This window comes from Acanthopagrus latus, chromosome 2 (genome assembly GCF_904848185.1).
Source record: "Acanthopagrus latus isolate v.2019 chromosome 2, fAcaLat1.1, whole genome shotgun sequence".
In the NCBI taxonomy this organism is placed as follows: Eukaryota; Metazoa; Chordata; class Actinopteri; order Spariformes; family Sparidae; genus Acanthopagrus; species Acanthopagrus latus.
The window spans coordinates 4,038,643-4,055,606 of NC_051040.1; the positions used below are offsets into that span (position 1 = coordinate 4,038,643).

At 42.8% G+C, this 16,964-nt stretch overlaps 2 protein-coding genes across 2 annotated transcripts; both read left to right on the forward strand.

Moving 5' to 3' along the window:
- The first annotated feature begins 1,929 nt into the window (after positions 1 to 1,929).
- On the forward strand, positions 1,930 to 3,419 carry LOC119012360 (claudin-3-like). The gene has a single exon (XM_037086090.1). The coding sequence runs from the start codon at positions 2,128 to 2,130 to the stop codon at positions 2,773 to 2,775; it is 648 nt and encodes a 215-aa protein (XP_036941985.1). The 5' UTR covers positions 1,930 to 2,127; the 3' UTR covers positions 2,776 to 3,419.
- A 5,587-nt stretch (positions 3,420 to 9,006) lies between these two features.
- On the forward strand, positions 9,007 to 16,962 carry gipr (gastric inhibitory polypeptide receptor). The gene is made up of 15 exons (XM_037075283.1): positions 9,007 to 9,114; positions 10,075 to 10,155; positions 10,387 to 10,483; positions 11,584 to 11,691; positions 11,780 to 11,901; positions 11,984 to 12,090; positions 12,558 to 12,711; positions 13,429 to 13,588; positions 13,782 to 13,842; positions 13,927 to 13,996; positions 14,378 to 14,466; positions 14,707 to 14,845; positions 14,977 to 15,018; positions 15,173 to 15,265; positions 15,657 to 16,962. The coding sequence occupies exons 2-15, from the start codon at positions 10,105 to 10,107 to the stop codon at positions 15,753 to 15,755; spliced, it is 1,392 nt and encodes a 463-aa protein (XP_036931178.1). The 5' UTR covers positions 9,007 to 9,114; positions 10,075 to 10,104; the 3' UTR covers positions 15,756 to 16,962.
- Positions 16,963 to 16,964: the final 2 nt, after the last annotated feature.

Here is a 16,964-nt window from a genome sequence, read left to right on the forward strand (position 1 = left end):
ATTATCTTTTCAGTTTGTCTGTTTCACATCATCATTGGTGAGGATGAGAACCTTAATATAAAATATCAATTATTTTTCCAGGTCTGTTTTAACCACGTTCATGAACACACTGTGTACCACAATTAACTGCATAAATAACTATAATCTAATAACACATGTTTAAAAAAAGATCAGGAATGATTACAGTTGCTTATTTTTTGTAATCTGATCGCATAATTCCAATTAAATGTAAACCTTAAAAGTACACATGGACACTTGTATATCATGTGATCGAGCAGTGGTTATGACTGGGATTAGGATTACATCTAAGGATTGAGATTACTTGATCATCTTTTTAATTCTTGTCTTTAAAATACTGGAACTGGAATATTAAACTTTCTCTCCTGAAGTAAATAAACTTCTTTGGTAAGTGCTCTTTTGATTAAAAACCATCAGCAACAAAAAAAACTTTCACGAGAGAAACAACATCCCAAATGCAGAATGTGTTTGGATATTTGTTCTTATCAGGTGCGATATCTTCAATATTAGATGACGTGTTTTAAAATCCAGTGTATTATGCAACTGATGGTGAGTAAGATGACTCACTTTGGGTTGGCCAGTCAAACATTCAGATAAACTCCTCATGGCAAAACTGGTTCCAGAAGGGAAACTGCAACAACACGCTCAAAAATAGACTCTGTGAGATGTTTGATCTTCACATGAGCAGGTGCAGAGATGGTTTCTGGTCCCGTGCACCCTGCGTACCCACCCATCTCTATCACAGCCCCTCTCCACCTGGCTGTCTCCCACATGTCTGTTGGCTCTGTGATAACAAGAACCACGACTTTGTCAGCTTCCCCACACTCGACTGTCTGAGCTGCAGACAATGGATCTGTTTCATGGCAGAGGGGGGGGGGAGACTGTCAACGCCGGGTTACAGAATGCAGGAGGGGGTGGGGGGGCGATTTCTAGGGAGACAATCCGGGCCCCGAAGAATTTCAAGGGCATTCTGCAGACAGACGGAGTCATTAAGGTCCATCAGACAGGTCAGGTGAACGCCTCGTAACTCCAGCTCGAAGTGAAGGAGTTTGTGTTGCTGTAAACTTTGAGAACGTTGCTCCATACTTGGTCTCATGATACGTTTTCAATCCTGCCTTGAAAGCAAGATCAGTTGGGGCTTTTTTTTTTATTGCTTTCACAGTTAATTGATTGATTGTGTGGTCTAGAAAATGCCTAGACAGTTGTGAACGAGCCTCATGACAATTACACAGAAGCAAAAACTCAAAATTCATCTTCAATTAAATTAAATTGCAAAAGTCCAAAACACAAAGACTCTTCATTTAACACCATGAATGACAAAGAAAACAGACAAATCCTCACATTTAAGATGCTGGAACCAGCAAATGCTCAAATGTTACGCGAGAAAAGCGTAAAAGGAACAGGTTGCACAAAAAAGAAAAAGAGATTCAGCCTTTATCTTCTAACGGCTCTGTACGCTCATCCCGTGTGATCCAAGATGAACCAAACTCATTTGAAAAGACTTTAATTACACATTAGTGAATGTGAATATTATGTGAATATTAAATGTACAGTTTTATAAGAAGACCATAAACATGTTATTCACTGATCCTGGAAAGGTAAGATTACACTTGCAACCCGCTTCATTAGCACGATAAATAAAAGAGGTGAAATGAAATCGAATACCCTTATTTTCAATCCTACAATAAGCCCTCGAACCTTAGAACTGTTTCTTTAGTTATGACAACACATGCACACGCTTGTGTCCCCGTTCCGCTGCATAAGGCCTCTTTGTGGCCGGGCCCATTGTGAAGCTGGCCATGTAAGCTGAGAGCAGAGTGTGTCCAGGTTCCTTTCCTCCCCCTTTTTGGTGATGTCAGCTCCTTGAAGGTCTCCTCCCTCCATCTGATCCGCCTTATAAAGGATACTGGTGAAGTCGAGGCAACAGATCACCACACACGCACCGATGCAAGGCCTGAAATTAACTTAATTAGTAGTTTGGTCTCCGGTTGATTCTTCCTCTCAGCAGTTTTTTTCTTTCTTTCTTTCTTTCTTTCTCTCTTTCTTTCTGTGAACTCGTCTCAGGTGTGACACACATTCAGCAGCAGCAGCAGAGGAAGACGTCTCAGTATGTCTGTCGGGCTGGAGTTGATAGGCATCTCCCTTTGCATTTTGGGATGGATTATTGCCATTGTGGCGTGCGCCCTCCCTATGTGGAGGGTGACGGCGTTCATCGGCAGCAACATCGTGACGGCTCAGATCATCTGGGAGGGCCTGTGGATGACCTGCGTGGTCCAGAGCACGGGTCAGATGCAGTGTAAGGTCTACGACTCCATGCTCGCCCTCTCCCAAGACCTCCAAGCGGCCCGCGCCCTCACCGTCATCTCCATCCTGTTGGCCATCCTGGCTGTGCTCATTGCCATCGCGGGGGCCAAGTGCACCAACTGCATCGACGACGAAGCGTCCAAGGCCAAGGTGATGATCATCTCCGGCGTCTTCTTCATTGTTTCCGGTGTCATGCAGCTCATTCCTGTCTCCTGGTCGGCCAACACCATCATCAGGGATTTCTACAACCCTTTACTCACCGATGCTCAGCGAAGGGAGCTGGGCGCTGCACTTTACATCGGCTGGGCAGCTGCCGCCCTCCTGATCCTCGGTGGCGGACTGCTCTGCTGCTCCTGTCCGCCACGTGAGACCAGATACAACCCTTCACGAATGGCTTACTCTGCCCCGAGGTCCGCAGGAGGACCAGGGTTAGAAAGGAAAGACTATGTATGAACGACGGTCAAAGAAGAAAAGACTTTATTGAATCTCAAACCTGCTCTCCGCACCAAAACGAGGGCGAACTGAGGAACAGAGAGACTCCGCAATGAAGAATGTGTTTGATTTTGCCTGTAAATGTAACGTATGTCTGACGTAGGCTCTTTTCAGAGACTGAAAAAGCATTTTATAAAGGATGCTGGAGTGGAAATTTCCAATAATCATGTTGCAAGACAAAAAGTGAGGATAATCACGCTCTTTTAAAAGTCAACATGCTAAATGTTATCATCGAACAATCAAAAACCTTTTATACAGTCCTGATGTTTACCACTGATTTTTTTTTTTTTTTATAAAATCTGACATGACTGCTTCATTTGCCACCTACATAAATAAGGCAACACTGCCTACAAAGCAGGAAGAACTGGATGTGTTGAACAGCACGAGAGAGTTATGACCAGGATTATGTTTTATAAACACTGTAGTAAGAGCATCATTAATCACCTGCGACAGTCCAGACAGTTGATAAACGTGTTCAGCGCAGCTTTTTAGCGCAGTGTTGTGAAGGTTGGGATGGAGGGGAGGCTTTGAGTGCTATAACTGCAGGACATGTATCTCACAAGTTGTTTGCTTTTTTTTAAATAAACATGACTGTTTTCTTAAGATACTGCGTCTGTCTTATCTTGCGTCTTAACACGACTAAACTTTTCGATTCCTTCGTGCTTAAGCTCGAGCTCCGTGTTCACTCCCACATGAGTCAGCAGGCCGGTGACAAAAATGATGGTGTTTTCGTAAGAGTGGCCCGCGACATCTGATCCCCCGAGGGCTACGTTACCGGCAGCTGGCAACTCTAACCACACACGCTCTGAGCAATTAGCCGCGGGATCGGTTAACCGGCAGAGGTGAGAAGTGTGAGCACAGAGGAGTGGAGTCCTTCCAGACAGGTTACATGATTCATTTGTTTGTTTGTTTTTAAACCATAAGACATTAGTTATCTCTGGTTGCTTGGCTCTCCAACAGCCTGACACACACTTACACCACACTCATCATTCATGGGAGCCACCTGCCACTGGTTAGATCAGGAGTGCTCTGCAAAAGCACACAGTATCTTCTTTTTTTTTTTTTTTACAAAGTCATCCAGTGATTCAGCCTCGATTCTTCCAGCTTGAAGTCTTCAGATAAGTCTAGCTTCCCTTCAGTATATTTAACTGTCCTGTTTTTAATGACGATACACATCAAAGTAGTTATTCAGACCCCCGGCACATTTAAAACATCAGCCAGAGTTTCCCCCAGAACAGACACGAGTCAGGCCTGAAACACATGAAGTCACACCTGACGAAGGCAGCGGCCTGAAAATTTAATGAAGGCCTCATCGTAAATATGGGAGAGGCCCCTCCGAGCAGCATCGCATTACTTTCCAACTGTTGTCTTTTCCTGCCAGATCAGTGTCGCCTCGGACAAAGGACGAGACGCTGCCTGACATCTGGTCATGACTACAGCAACTACAGATTAGAGCTCATTTAAATTCTGATGACTTTCATGAAAAGTTTTTTTTTTTCTTTGTGACTTTTGAGGCACGTGACGCTCCTTTACAGCCCAGTTCATTTCATATCGCTGCAATACAAACACACAAAACTACAATTCAGTGTGCAGGCGATGCGTCAGTGCTTTTCTATTCCGTTAAATTCAGGCGCATCCAAATGCTGCACATGATAAATATCAAGTAACATGTTATAAAGAATAAGAAAGTTATTAAAAAGGGACTTTCACACAGCAGCTTTTTACTTAAGTTGTCTTAAAGTTAACAGATATGAGGTATATGTTCAAATATTTCCTAGTGCTCAGATTTTCACACATTTCTTTAATAGATTTGTGCACAGAAGAAGTCAGATTGTATCGCTCATCATCTAGGTCAGAATTACTTATTTCCTTGAGGTTTGTAACCATGTATTTCCCTCAGTTATTGTCTTTCAAATGCAATTTCTTCAAATCTTTAACTACTTATAAGCTCATCTGTTTGCTTTGTTAAATTATCTTTTAAAATCAAATTAAACATCTACAATAATCTATTTCTAATGTGTGCCTATGCCTCTGTAAAGCACTTTGATTTGCTTGTATCTGAATGGTTCTATATTCTGTAACTAAACCTGCCTCACCTGCTCAATTCTTATATTTAAAAAAGAAATGTGACACTACTCACATTAAAATCTCTACAGTCGTTGTCTAATTTAGTGTTAATGACAATTTCTCTGCTTAAATCTCTTCTTGGTCCGTGAACCAAAACATAAATCAGCTCCAAACCTGAAAATACAAAGAAGATAAAGTGAGCTCGTTCCTCAGAGTCGTGACGGAGCATCACGATGGCAGAGAAACTGTGTGTGTGTGTGTGTGTGTGTGTGTGTGTGTGCTGTTCCAGTGACTTGTTTAAGACCCTCGGGCGTGTTAGGTGATCGTTCAGCTAATCATTGATTCTCACACAGATGAACCTCGCAGCCATTCTGGTTTCCAGATGGAAGCACACCCTGAGGTGCAGCACTCAGATGTTGTATTTTAGCAGAAGTAGTAATAAAAACAGTGTATAATCGCTTTTACAATTAAGTATTAACATCAGAATACACTCACAGTATCGACGCAGTAAGGAGCACTTTTAACTCCTAATGCAGAACGGAACATTTCAAAGTCATGTACTGATGTAATGCCTATTATATCATTGGACTGTAAGTATGGATGGTTTATTATTTCTGTTTAATGTTGATGCTGGTAAGAGTGGTTTAAATAAGTTATATAGTTTATCTGCTGGATGGATCAATACAAAATATCTTCATCTATCAAGTTACATCATAATTCATCTGTTGATTGTTGAAACTTGAGTAAATCTATGGAGTAACTTCCGATAATGAGTATGTGAATTGAAACACTTCAAAAGAGTTAAATTGTTTAATGTGTGAGTTTAAAGAGAAGAAAAAAAAAAAAAACAACATGAGTACGGCGAAAACCTAAAGATCCTGAGGCTATAATGAAAATGAATCTCATCAAATACCTAAACCAGGTTGACTGTAAAAGAAAAAAAGAAGAAGTGAAAGAGTGAAGAGAGGAAAGAAAAAGGCCTCTGTGTGAGTCTCTGCGGTCGTGCTCCGCTGGCTCTGTCCAAACTTTTGGTCACATGACCGATACTGGGGAATGTGAAGGGCAGAGAGGTTGCCTGGCACCTGAAGTCAGAAAGAGAAAGCAACCTTCCCCTCCCTCCTCCTCCTCCTCCTCCTCCCTGAAAATAACAGAGGCTCCCTGTGTCCACTCAGTGGGAACGGAAACTCACCGGGGTCTTCACCTGCAACCGCAAGAAACCTAAATCCAAATCTGAACCACTGCAGACTCACAAAGGGAACCGACTCAACGAGAACACTTGTCTTCAAATCAAAGTTACAGAACTGAGTTAGTCTGTTTGTCAGCAAGCAGTTTTGTACTGAGACGTTTATCATGAAATTCTGAATAAAACCAGATGAGGAGGAAAACACAGACTTTTATTTTCAACCACACACCTGAATTTTTGTCCCTTGACATAAGAAAGAAACGTCCCTTCTTCTTTTTTATAGCCTTTCTTTCTCTCACTTTGAGTCATTGGTTCTGGCAAAGATTTCTCTATTGTTGCTACAGTTCTGGATATCAGTCATTGTCAGTGTACATTTAAAAAGATAAGACATTAATTTAAGGTTTGTTCACTGTGAATCAGTCATCGCAACAATGCAAAAAAAAAGATCTGATCTGCCACACTTGGTCTCAAACTTTTGTTATGTCCAGGAAACGGGCAACACAACAGCCCTCAAATCACAAATCGCTCATTAAATCTCTGAAATGATCGTAAATAAAGCTGCGGTTTGTCTTCACCAAAATATTATGAGGAGGTCAGGTACAGAGTGTGAGCCACAGGGTAGTTCGGGTCAGATTGTACTGCCAATATCCGTGTGTGTGTGTGTGTGTGTGTGTGTGTGTGCATACTTTGATGCATCTGTGTTTGCGGTTTGGTTGGTTGACCTATTAGCTCATTGGTGAGCTAACGCATCTGCCCATGAAGTTCCCCTCCCTGTTACATTCCAGCAGTGTGTCTCTTTCAGCCGAGGACAGATAAGAAACACTCGCCTTCATCACCTTTCACTCTCCCAGCTGAATTATTCCAGTGTGAGACAGTTTGGCTGAGCTGAGTGAGAGAGGAAGCTAAATATACTAGGTCAGTGGTTCAGAGAGAAACACCATCACAACAGAGAGGAAAGGAACATGTATAGAACAGTTACCAGCTGATAGATAGACACTTAGAAAAAATGGATATTGCCATTGTGCAAACATCAAATAAAAAAAAAAAGTGTGATCCTTTAATCATCCTAAAATATTTCCCATAATTTCTAAAAGTGTTGGAGATGGAGATTGATAGAAACAATCTGTCGTAGCACGAAGAGAAACAACCAGAGGAAAACATTCTGCTGCCCTCCAGTGGTCTGTGAGTGTGGAAGCAGTATGATAACTAACTTGTGGATGTTGCACATGAATGAACACAGTTGGGAAATTTTGGAAGGAGGTAAAAAGACCCAGGAAATGCAGGTAAGTCTGCAAAGGTGTAGTTTTTATCTTTGAAGAGTAAATGCAGAGAATTATGGAGCCCCAAAACTGGAGAAAGAAAAAAAATATATATATATAAAAGATAAGCAAACAGGGGCACCTTATCTCCATCACCTTCTGCTTGTCACAGATTAAAATATTTAATTTTAAAAAAAAAACATGATTAAATGGAAATCCTGTCCAGCCCATGTGGACTCAAAACATTTATTTCAGAGGGATTTGTGTATAACAAGCACAGTATGAACATGCACAATTAAGTTTTTTGCACACAAATCTCACATCTTGCAGATATGCAGACAAATCTTAAATGGATTTGCCAGCACACATACGGTAGATAACAGATCATTGTGGCTGGATTGTGTGAAGTTCAGTCACATTTACATAATCCTCTGAGCGGTAATCAGAGCGAGACGATAACTGCTCTGTTTATGTCGACAAACACTTAAAAAGGCTTTTCAATGAATGTGGAGAGACAACATGATGTCGTATCATATCAGATATTCTACTGAAGTGATGCAGCTTCTCATGTTGAGGAGAGCAACACTGATAGAAGATGAAGGTACAGATTACTCATCATAACACACTGAGCACCATCCTAACACGTGATACTGTCACGTTGACACGAGTACATTAAAAACACACTCGTGCTTTCATTCTTTTACTCTGTGATATCAGAGCGAATCAGTTTTGATCAGAATAATACCGTCGGGACATCACATCCACAACTTTTCACAAAGTAATTTCCATTTGTCCTGTTTAATAGGGCTTTTATTTCATCTTCATTACTTTGGCATCCCATAAAACTGCTGGAGGAGAATAAAAATCCCATCACCCTGCACTTGTCATTTGATTTTATCAGTACCATCTCTCTGCAACTGTGAGATGGATTCAAGTGAGACGACAGCCTGCTTTCATGTGCAGCTTACGAATACGTCTACACCACCTGCAACTTGGGTTGAAGGACGGAGGTCACAGGTTGGGGAACTAACAAAACTCTGGACAAATAACAAAAGGTTCAAATCAAACTGGTCCCTCAGCGTCTGAAAGGCGACGGTGGGAATAAAACCCGCAACTTCCCATTGATTCTATCAAAATGATAGACGAGCAAAAAACATTGGACCCAAAAACTAAAGGTGTAGTTGGAGTCACTGATCAGAGGAAAAATGACCAAAAGAAATAAATCTCAAACACAAACCACAGAGTCAACTGATGGTGTCGACTCCCTGAGAACACGCAACCACCCGAGCAGACGAGCCCCTTTATAAAACCTCCCAGCTGACTGATTGCAGCCAGCTGAGGGAGAAGATCACAGGTGAACCCGATAGCTTCTGATTACCTGAGACATCGAGGAGATCAATCAGTACCGTCCTTACAATCATGTCAAGATGACTTTTCATAAAGCTGCAGTCAGCAGTTTTGGGGGACAAATAAAGAAATAAACAAACTCTCTTTGTTTTAATGACTGAATACTGTGAATATGTGGCGGACCCTGCCACCTTTCTAGCTTCGAGCAGTGTTTTAGGGACCTGATGTTTATTCACTTAAGGGGAAAAAAAATCATATGTCTGAGTTGCATTATTGTCTCATTAATGGAGGAGAGAGAGACATAGACAGAGAGAGAGAGGAGGAGGGAGAGAGAGAGAGAGGTGATGCCTTCAGGAACAGTTCTGACTGCAGACTTCATTCCTCTCCTGAGCTGTTCTGGCTTCGGCTGCAGACTTTGACAGAGACGACATGACGTTTACAGAGGTGAGGCCACATTTCTTATTTGTCGTTACGCTCGTATGGTGCAGCTTTTGCCTTCACTGTGTTATGATGAACATGTTTACAGCACAGCCAGTTCTAGTGTTTTGATAAGCCTCCTCTGGCACATTGTGATTGTGGTTAATGTCGCATGATAAATCAGCCAGTGGGCAAAATGTGATTGTGTTTGGAACAGAAACAACAAGAAAAACACACAAAACAAATACAAACAAGTAATCAAAACCTCTATTGACAACTGAAAAAAAAACAACTGGATGCTCTTGTGAATATCTGCTCATTGCAGTGACGTGCACATGGTCACATAACGGGAAAGAAAAGGTTGTTAGTTGTTGCTCATCATGTTCAGTTACATTGTAAATATCTTACAGTGCAGCACAGACCTTGTTTAAACGTGAAAAGAGACTCATTCTAATAGCGAGGGCTTATTAAAACTGCATATGAACTTTAGTTAATCAAGATGATGTACTGAGCAGATCGCTGGAGGCTTATCAGCGTTCATTAAATTCAGAGATATTGAATCTTGATTAATACTTTCATCAGTGTTCTTCTCGGAGTATAAAAGTATTTTTATTAAGCAACAGTCGACATGATTGTACAGTTCTCAAGCTCCGTCTGAGTGATAGATAAAACTGTGCGGATTTAGAAATCTGTAGATGAGAACCATCTGGTTATGGACTCCAGTTTGGTGAAGAATGACTTCACACTTACAGTTGTGCTGTTGTGTTTCTAACCCGAAACACAAAGTTGTGAAGAAACTCGTACAGTGAGACACATTATCACACGACATTAGCACGTTAGCTCGGATTCATTGGACTATAGAGAATGTTATCCAGTCTGAATATTTAGGTTTTACCTATAAATCAAACACTGAAAATAACAACTAAAAATATCAATATTCCTGAATTCCTTCTTGTAGTTTGTCGAGTGTTCTTACTGTTTTTCCAGCCTCGTGGTTAAAGCTCCTGCTCCCGAGTGATGAAGGCTTCTGACATGTTCCTCCTCATCTTCCTCGTCTACAGGACTCTGGTATGTGACTACAGACTTCCTACTGACATGCCACTTTATGTGGTACCGTTGTATAAATGTAACACAATCTAGTATAGAGTCCTTCAAACATCCTGTCAGTCAGATCAGATTTTACGATGTCATTCTTCGTTCACACCATCACTCCGCTCCGTCTTTACGTAGCAAACAGTTTGCTGCTTTATTAAAGTTGAAGACATCATGTATTTAAACTTTACCTGAATGTTTGTGTAGTGTGTGTCAGGCAGGACGGTGAAGGACACGATGGAGAAATGGAACCGCTACCGGACCGAATGTCTGCTCCAGATGAGCACAGAACTCAGACCCAAAGGTAACAAATACCAACATTTTATTAATTAATGGATGACAACAAAAATGTTCAGCCACCCAAAGACGTTCTTTATAATAACATTAATGAAGGTGCCACTAACTTTCTCCACATTTTAACTACAGTTTCTGCAAATTAAACTGTAATTACACACACATTGTTTCTCTGCTATGTAGAATAAACACTGTACTCTCCTCCTCTCCTCTCCTCCTCTCCTCTCTCCTCCTCTCCTCTCTCCTCCCCTCCTCTCTCCTCCCCTCCTCCTCTCCTCTCCTCCTCTCCTCTCTCCTCCCCTCCTCTCTCCTCTCTCCTCCCCTCCTCTCTCCTCCCCTCCTCTCTCCTCTCTCCTCCCCTCCTCTCTCCTCTCCTCCTCTCTCCTCTCCTCCTCTCCTCTCCTCCTCTCCTCTCTCCTCCCCTCCTCTCTCCTCTCTCCTCCCCTCCTCTCTCCTCCCCTCCTCCTCTCCTCTCTCCTCCCTCCTCTCTCCTCCTCTCCTCTCTCCTCCCCTCCTCTCTCCTCTCTCCTCCCCTCCTCTCTCCTCTCTCCTCCCCTCCTCCTCTCCTCTCTACTCCCCTCCTCTCTCCTCCTCTCCTCCTCTCCTCTCTCCTCGTCTCCTCTCTCCTCCCCCCCTCCCTCCTCCCTCCTCCTCTCCTCTCTCCTCCCCTCCTCTCTCCTCTCTCCTCTCTCCTCCTCTCCTCTCTCCTCCCCTCCTCTCTCCTCCCCTCCTCTCTCCTCTCCTCCTCTCTTCTCTCCTCGTCTCCTCTCCTCTCTCCTCCCCTCCTCTCTCCTCCTCTCCTCTCTCCTCCCTTCATCTCTCCTCTCTCCTCTCTCCTCCTCTCCTCTCTCCTCCCCTCCTCTCCTCTCTCCTCTCCTCTCTCCTCCCCTCCTCTTCTCTCTCCTCGTCTCCTCCCCTCCTCTCTCCTCTCTCCTCTCCTCTCTCCTCCCCTCCTCTTCTCTCTCCTCGTCTCCTCCCCTCTTCTCTCCTCCCTCCTCCTCTCCGCTCTCCTCCTCTCCTCTCGCCTCCCCTCCTCTCTCCTCTCTCCTCCTCTCCTCTCTCCTCCCCTCCTCTCTCCTCTCTCCTCGTCTCCTCTCCTCTCCTCCTCAGGAGTGTTTTGTAGTCGTATGTTTGACATGTACGCCTGCTGGTCGGATGGAAAACCAAACTCTACAGTTAAGGTGCCCTGCCCCTGGTACCTGCCCTGGTACAATCAAGGTAGGAACGCCACACACACACACACACACACACACACACACACACACACACACACACACATTATGTAATCAAAGCTGTGTTTGTGCAGTGCGTAGCGGCTTTGTGTTGCGGGAGTGTGGACCTGATGGTCAGTGGACCACCAGCAGCTCCAGCAGCACCTGGAGGGACCATTCTCAGTGTAACTATGACAACAGCCAACAGGAAGCTCAGGTACACACACACACACAAACATAAATACTCACGCAATGTAACTTTCCGCTCCTGCCCACGATATTAACTCACTTTCTCGCAGGAGAAGCAGATGATGATCTTATCCTACTTCAGAGTCATGTACACAGTCGGTTACTGCGTCAGTCTGGCGAGTCTGTCTCTGGCTCTGATTGTTCTGCTGCTCTTCAGGTAGCTGCCTCTTCTTTTCTGCTTTATCATTTATTTGCACAACCAGTGTCAACTCACAGTGAAGCACAACCAGTATGTTTCTGCAGAACATCTTATCATGCATCGTTTAGTGGCATTTAGCTTCGTGGTTGCAGATTGCAGCCAACAAAATACTCCCCTGTATTTTTCTCAGGTAACAAATACAACATTATTTTAAGTTTCAGGTGATTATTACACTAATGAAAACATAAATCTGAATATTATATTCCCTTTCTATGAAAAGATCCCCTTAAATTCTCCACACTGGACCTTTGATAAAGTTTTCTCCCATATAAAGAGAGTAAAAATAGAATTACGGAAAAACTTTCAGAGTTAATTCAGACCTGCTCAGACCAGCTCAACGCTGCTGAGCATCACTGTGTGTGTGTGTGTGTGTGTGTGTGTGTGTGTGTGTGTGTGTGTGTGTGTGTGTGTGTGTGTCTCTACAGGAGGTTGCACTGCACCAGAAACTACATCCACGCCAACTTGTTTGCATCGTTCATCCTGCGAGCGGTTTCCATCCTGACCAGAGACGCTCTGCTGAACGGAGACATTCCTGAGGTCAAAGACAGTCAGGACATCTCAGATGTACTCAGTGATCAGGTTAGGACACAGAAAACATGGATGTATTGTATCAAAAGACCAGGTCAAAACCTGGAAAACAAAAAGGTATTGCTTTTTTAAATTTCAAGTCTCAGTAGATTGAGTCCCACAGTCAACAAGTCCAATCTGTTATGATCCAACACTTTTTATATCAAGTATCTACAAAAGTCCTGAAAGGCCAGTGAGAAAAAAAAACAAAACATTTATGGTGATCCATCTAAGTCTGAGCTACACATGTTGACAGTAATGTTACACAACTTGCTAACACACAATATTTGAACCTCGTGCACCTTTTACATGGAGGAATTAAACCTCACCTGGAGGAAAACATGAAGAACATGAAGTATTGGTGCGCTTCTGCCTCTTGTGGTCAAATTGAGTATTACAACAATAAATCCTACTTATCACCTGCCAGATGTTCTTGGTCATTAACGCAGGAGATCGATATCACAACTCTGGACTCGTAGTCAGACTTGTTGGACTTGACTCTCAAAAGTCTGGACCTGGAATTTAAAAGGTGTCCTGATCGTGTTTTTTCAAGGTTTCACCTGGTAAATCCAGGTAAATCCTGCAGTCTTGACTGGGACTTGAGCCACAAGACTTGTTGTGATGTTACACAGAAAAATCACTTAAATCTTCTAATGAAAACTTTTTATCTCTTCCTTCACACACACACACACACACACACACACACACACACACGCACACACACACCAGGCAGTGACAGGCTGCCAGGTGGCTCAGGTGCTGATGCAGTACTGTGTGGGAGCCAACTACTACTGGCTGCTGGTGGAAGGTTTGTACCTTCACAACCTGTTGGTGATGGCGGTCTTCTCTGACGGCCGCTACTTCTCCAGATACCTGATCATAGGCTGGGGTATACACACACACACACACACACACAGTCACACAAATACTCACACACAATACAGCTGAAATGGAAATAAAATTAAATAAAAAAGGAATTGGTTTTGCTATTAATTATCCGTTACATTATTATGAATTAATCAGCTGAATCTGCTGCTGAGTTGTGAACTTTCTCTCCTTGCATCACGTTTTGTTTTCGTCAGGCGCTCCGGTGTTCTTTGTGGTTCCTTGGATTATTGTACGTTACCTGTTTGAAAACGTGAGGTAAGTGTCACTAAGTTCTGTGCGCACCGTTTCCACAGATTTTAATTTGATTTGACCCCCCTGAATGTGTTTGTTTCCTTGTAGATGTTGGGAAATGAACGTGAACATGGTGCACTGGTGGATAATTCGCACTCCCATCCTGCTCGCCATCCTGGTAATGTACACACAGGGACACTCACACACTCAGACAGACTCACTCGGTGTAAGTGGCAGGATGTGTCAGGGCTTATTACTCTCTACAGTAAATATGAGATGACAGCAGACGGCATAAAGGAGCAACATCACAGCACTGGGAGCTTAAAGGTTCGTCTGTGCAGACATCAAACCTTCACATCCATAACATGCAACACTGTCTCATTCAGATTATTCAGCCATGATCACACACTCCAGCAGGACATTTGTTTCTTGGCTGACTCATGGAAGCTTCCATCAACAAAGCATTAAATTACTGAAAAAAAACGATTTGAATTTGAAGTTGCATATAATCTTATCTGTAACACTACGAGTGAGAAATTGCATGTTTTTCTCGCTTCAGGTGAACTTTATCATCTTTATACGCATCATTCATATTCTGGTGTCCAAACTGAAGGCCCATCAGATGAGATACACGGACTACAAAATCAGGTGAGACACGTGGACGTGGCTGTAGAGCCAAAGTTATTCAAGGAAGCGCACCACAACAGTATGCGGTACATTTTTACATAAATATGCTAAACAAATGCTTCAGTAGGAGTAACTGAGAGGATATCTAAAGACTTTAGGAAACCGAGACAAGAGAAGAGGCCTCTTATAATGTCCTGACATAACTTTGTTCAGTGTAAATTTGAAAAAAGAAACTTCGTCTCTTGTGTTCAATCTCTCCAGACTGGCCAAATCCACACTGACCCTGATCCCTCTGCTGGGGATCCATGAAGTGGTCTTTGCGGTGCTGGCGGAGGAGAACATGCAGGGCGTCCTCCGTTACATCATTCTCTTCTTCCAGCTCTTCTTCAGCTCTTTCCAGGTACGGTCAGGACTTTATATATCATTTGGAGACAGATATCTGCACTTAGACGAGTTTCCCTCGATAAAAGCAGCATTTCGTGGTGTTTATATATTTGGTTTGACATTAAGAGTGATTTCCCCTCTTCACAGGGTTTCCTTGTATCCATCCTCTACTGTTTTGTCAACAGGGAGGTACGTGGTGTGTGTGTGTGTGTGTGTGTGTGTGTGTGTTTGTGTAGTGAGGAAACACAGCGTTGTCATTTCTAATGCTTCCAGCGTTTGTGTCATTTCTCATCTACCCCATCATTGTAACACTTGGTCACTCCTCTTTCTCTCTGCAACTCAGGTGCAGGCAGAGATAAAGAATAAATGGCAGAAGTGGAAGCTGGGGACGACTGACCTGGATGACCTGAGAAACACTGGCAGCCACACGCCAAAGGTGGACTGTGTCGATTAAATACCTGCTGTATATTCACACAAAATCTCTAAATCAAAACATTTGTGTGCAGGCTGGTAAAACAGGCAGAATAGTAAATATTGAAACTACGCTTGTATTACAAAAGCGCACTTCAGAAGACGAGCAGCAGGAACACTTTCCTGCATATCTCACATTTTTTGTTTAGATGTTACTTCAGTCATTTAACACATTTCGAGGAGGTTGTTTGTCATCATTTGAAACTGATACTGTCACAAAGAATATAGTCCATTTTCTCCTCATGAGCCACATAGTTACAATTTGTTAAACATACTAATGAAGCTAAAAGGAAAAGGGACTTTTACATGTTTTTTCCTTTCACAGAAAACTGAGATGATGTCTTGTAATTATGCAGGTTGGCAGTGTGCCGGCGTACAGCCAGTCCCACCTGCCCAATGCCGACCTGCTGCCTCTCCGACCCGTCCCGCTCCTCTGCTCCTCCCTCTCACCATAAGCTCCCCACCGTCCTCACCCCTTCAAACATCAATGAAGACCTGCTGCTGTATTTTCTGCTGACGGCCAGGATGGATGAGGAGAAGGAAAACAGTCTTTAACACAAAATAAGGAAAAATCAGTGGTGAATGTTTAAATGGAAATCACTGTGACTGACTGACTGAGAGGGTTGTCGATCTATTTATTCTGAAAACTATTTCATTAGGATGTGAAGACGCTTGTTTTGTGTACCAAGATAAAGCAGATAGTGGCAGACAGTGGTTGAAGAAGTAGATTCATGGATTCATATGTTCTTGATGAGATTATAGAGAAAGGAGAGTGGCCACAGTCCCTCAGCTAAAGGATCTTTATTTTGATATTTCAGCCATCCTCTTAAGTCCTAAAGGAAGCCTTACTCTGGGGCCAGAACTGCGGTCCTGGTTGTATTCAAGTACTGAGTCTATGCATGGAGAAACACTAAAACCCGACATATCTACACCGAATGACGTCTGATGAAGAAATGGCTCCAGACAGACAGAATATGTAGAGAATAGAGAAACGACTCTCAAGTGATGGAGCTGATAAAACGTCTCACACAGACTTCAACACAGCTGGGACCGTCTGACTCATCAGCATTTATGTCTTCTTCTGCCTCGGTGATTGTTTTCTGTTTCCAGATGGGAATGTGCCAAACATGCTAAATTGAACAATTTCACCAGGACGTGGATCAAATCACTTTGTTATTCTCTTTCTGAGAAAAGCCAAATCTCTATTCAATTATCTAGGATGTCCTTAAATCTGCTGCTGGTTATTATCAACCGCCCTGTGAAGTATTCAGTCATCACTCCACTCCCCACAGTACACTATTACATATTCATTTCCTGTTGTGGAGTTCATTTTTCCTTTCAGTATTAAAACTCACATTTTATTACTCTTACAAAATCATAGTGAATACTTGGATCACAATCCGAAATTCAGGTGAAACAGCATCTACTGCCATCTAGTGGAGACAGAGAGTGAGCACACTGGGAAAAGTTCTCGCTGAATTCAATCTTGAACACTGACTGGAGTAAAAAGAACATTTTACAGGATTTAAACCACAGATTTGTTAAGAATCGCCCTGTTTCAGATAACAAAGTATTCCCCTAATGAGATTTCCTGAATAAAACTGTACAACTAAAACGGTGTTGTTTCATATTTCAGTCAACAATGAGGAAAACAACTGGAGCAA

Excerpts from the sequence above, each read along its gene's own strand:
- LOC119012360 (XM_037086090.1), top strand. The coding sequence starts at position 2,128 with ATGTCTGTCGGGCTGGAGTTGATAGGCATCTCCCTTTGCATTTTGGGA.
- gipr (XM_037075283.1), top strand. The coding sequence starts at position 10,105 with ATGAAGGCTTCTGACATGTTCCTCCTCATCTTCCTCGTCTACAGGACT. Across the intron at positions 10,484-11,583 it reads CACAGAACTCAGACCCAAAG|GAGTGTTTTGTAGTCGTATG; the intron begins GTAACAAATACC and ends TCTCCTCCTCAG. Across the intron at positions 13,589-13,781 it reads ATACCTGATCATAGGCTGGG|GCGCTCCGGTGTTCTTTGTG; the intron begins GTATACACACAC and ends TGTTTTCGTCAG.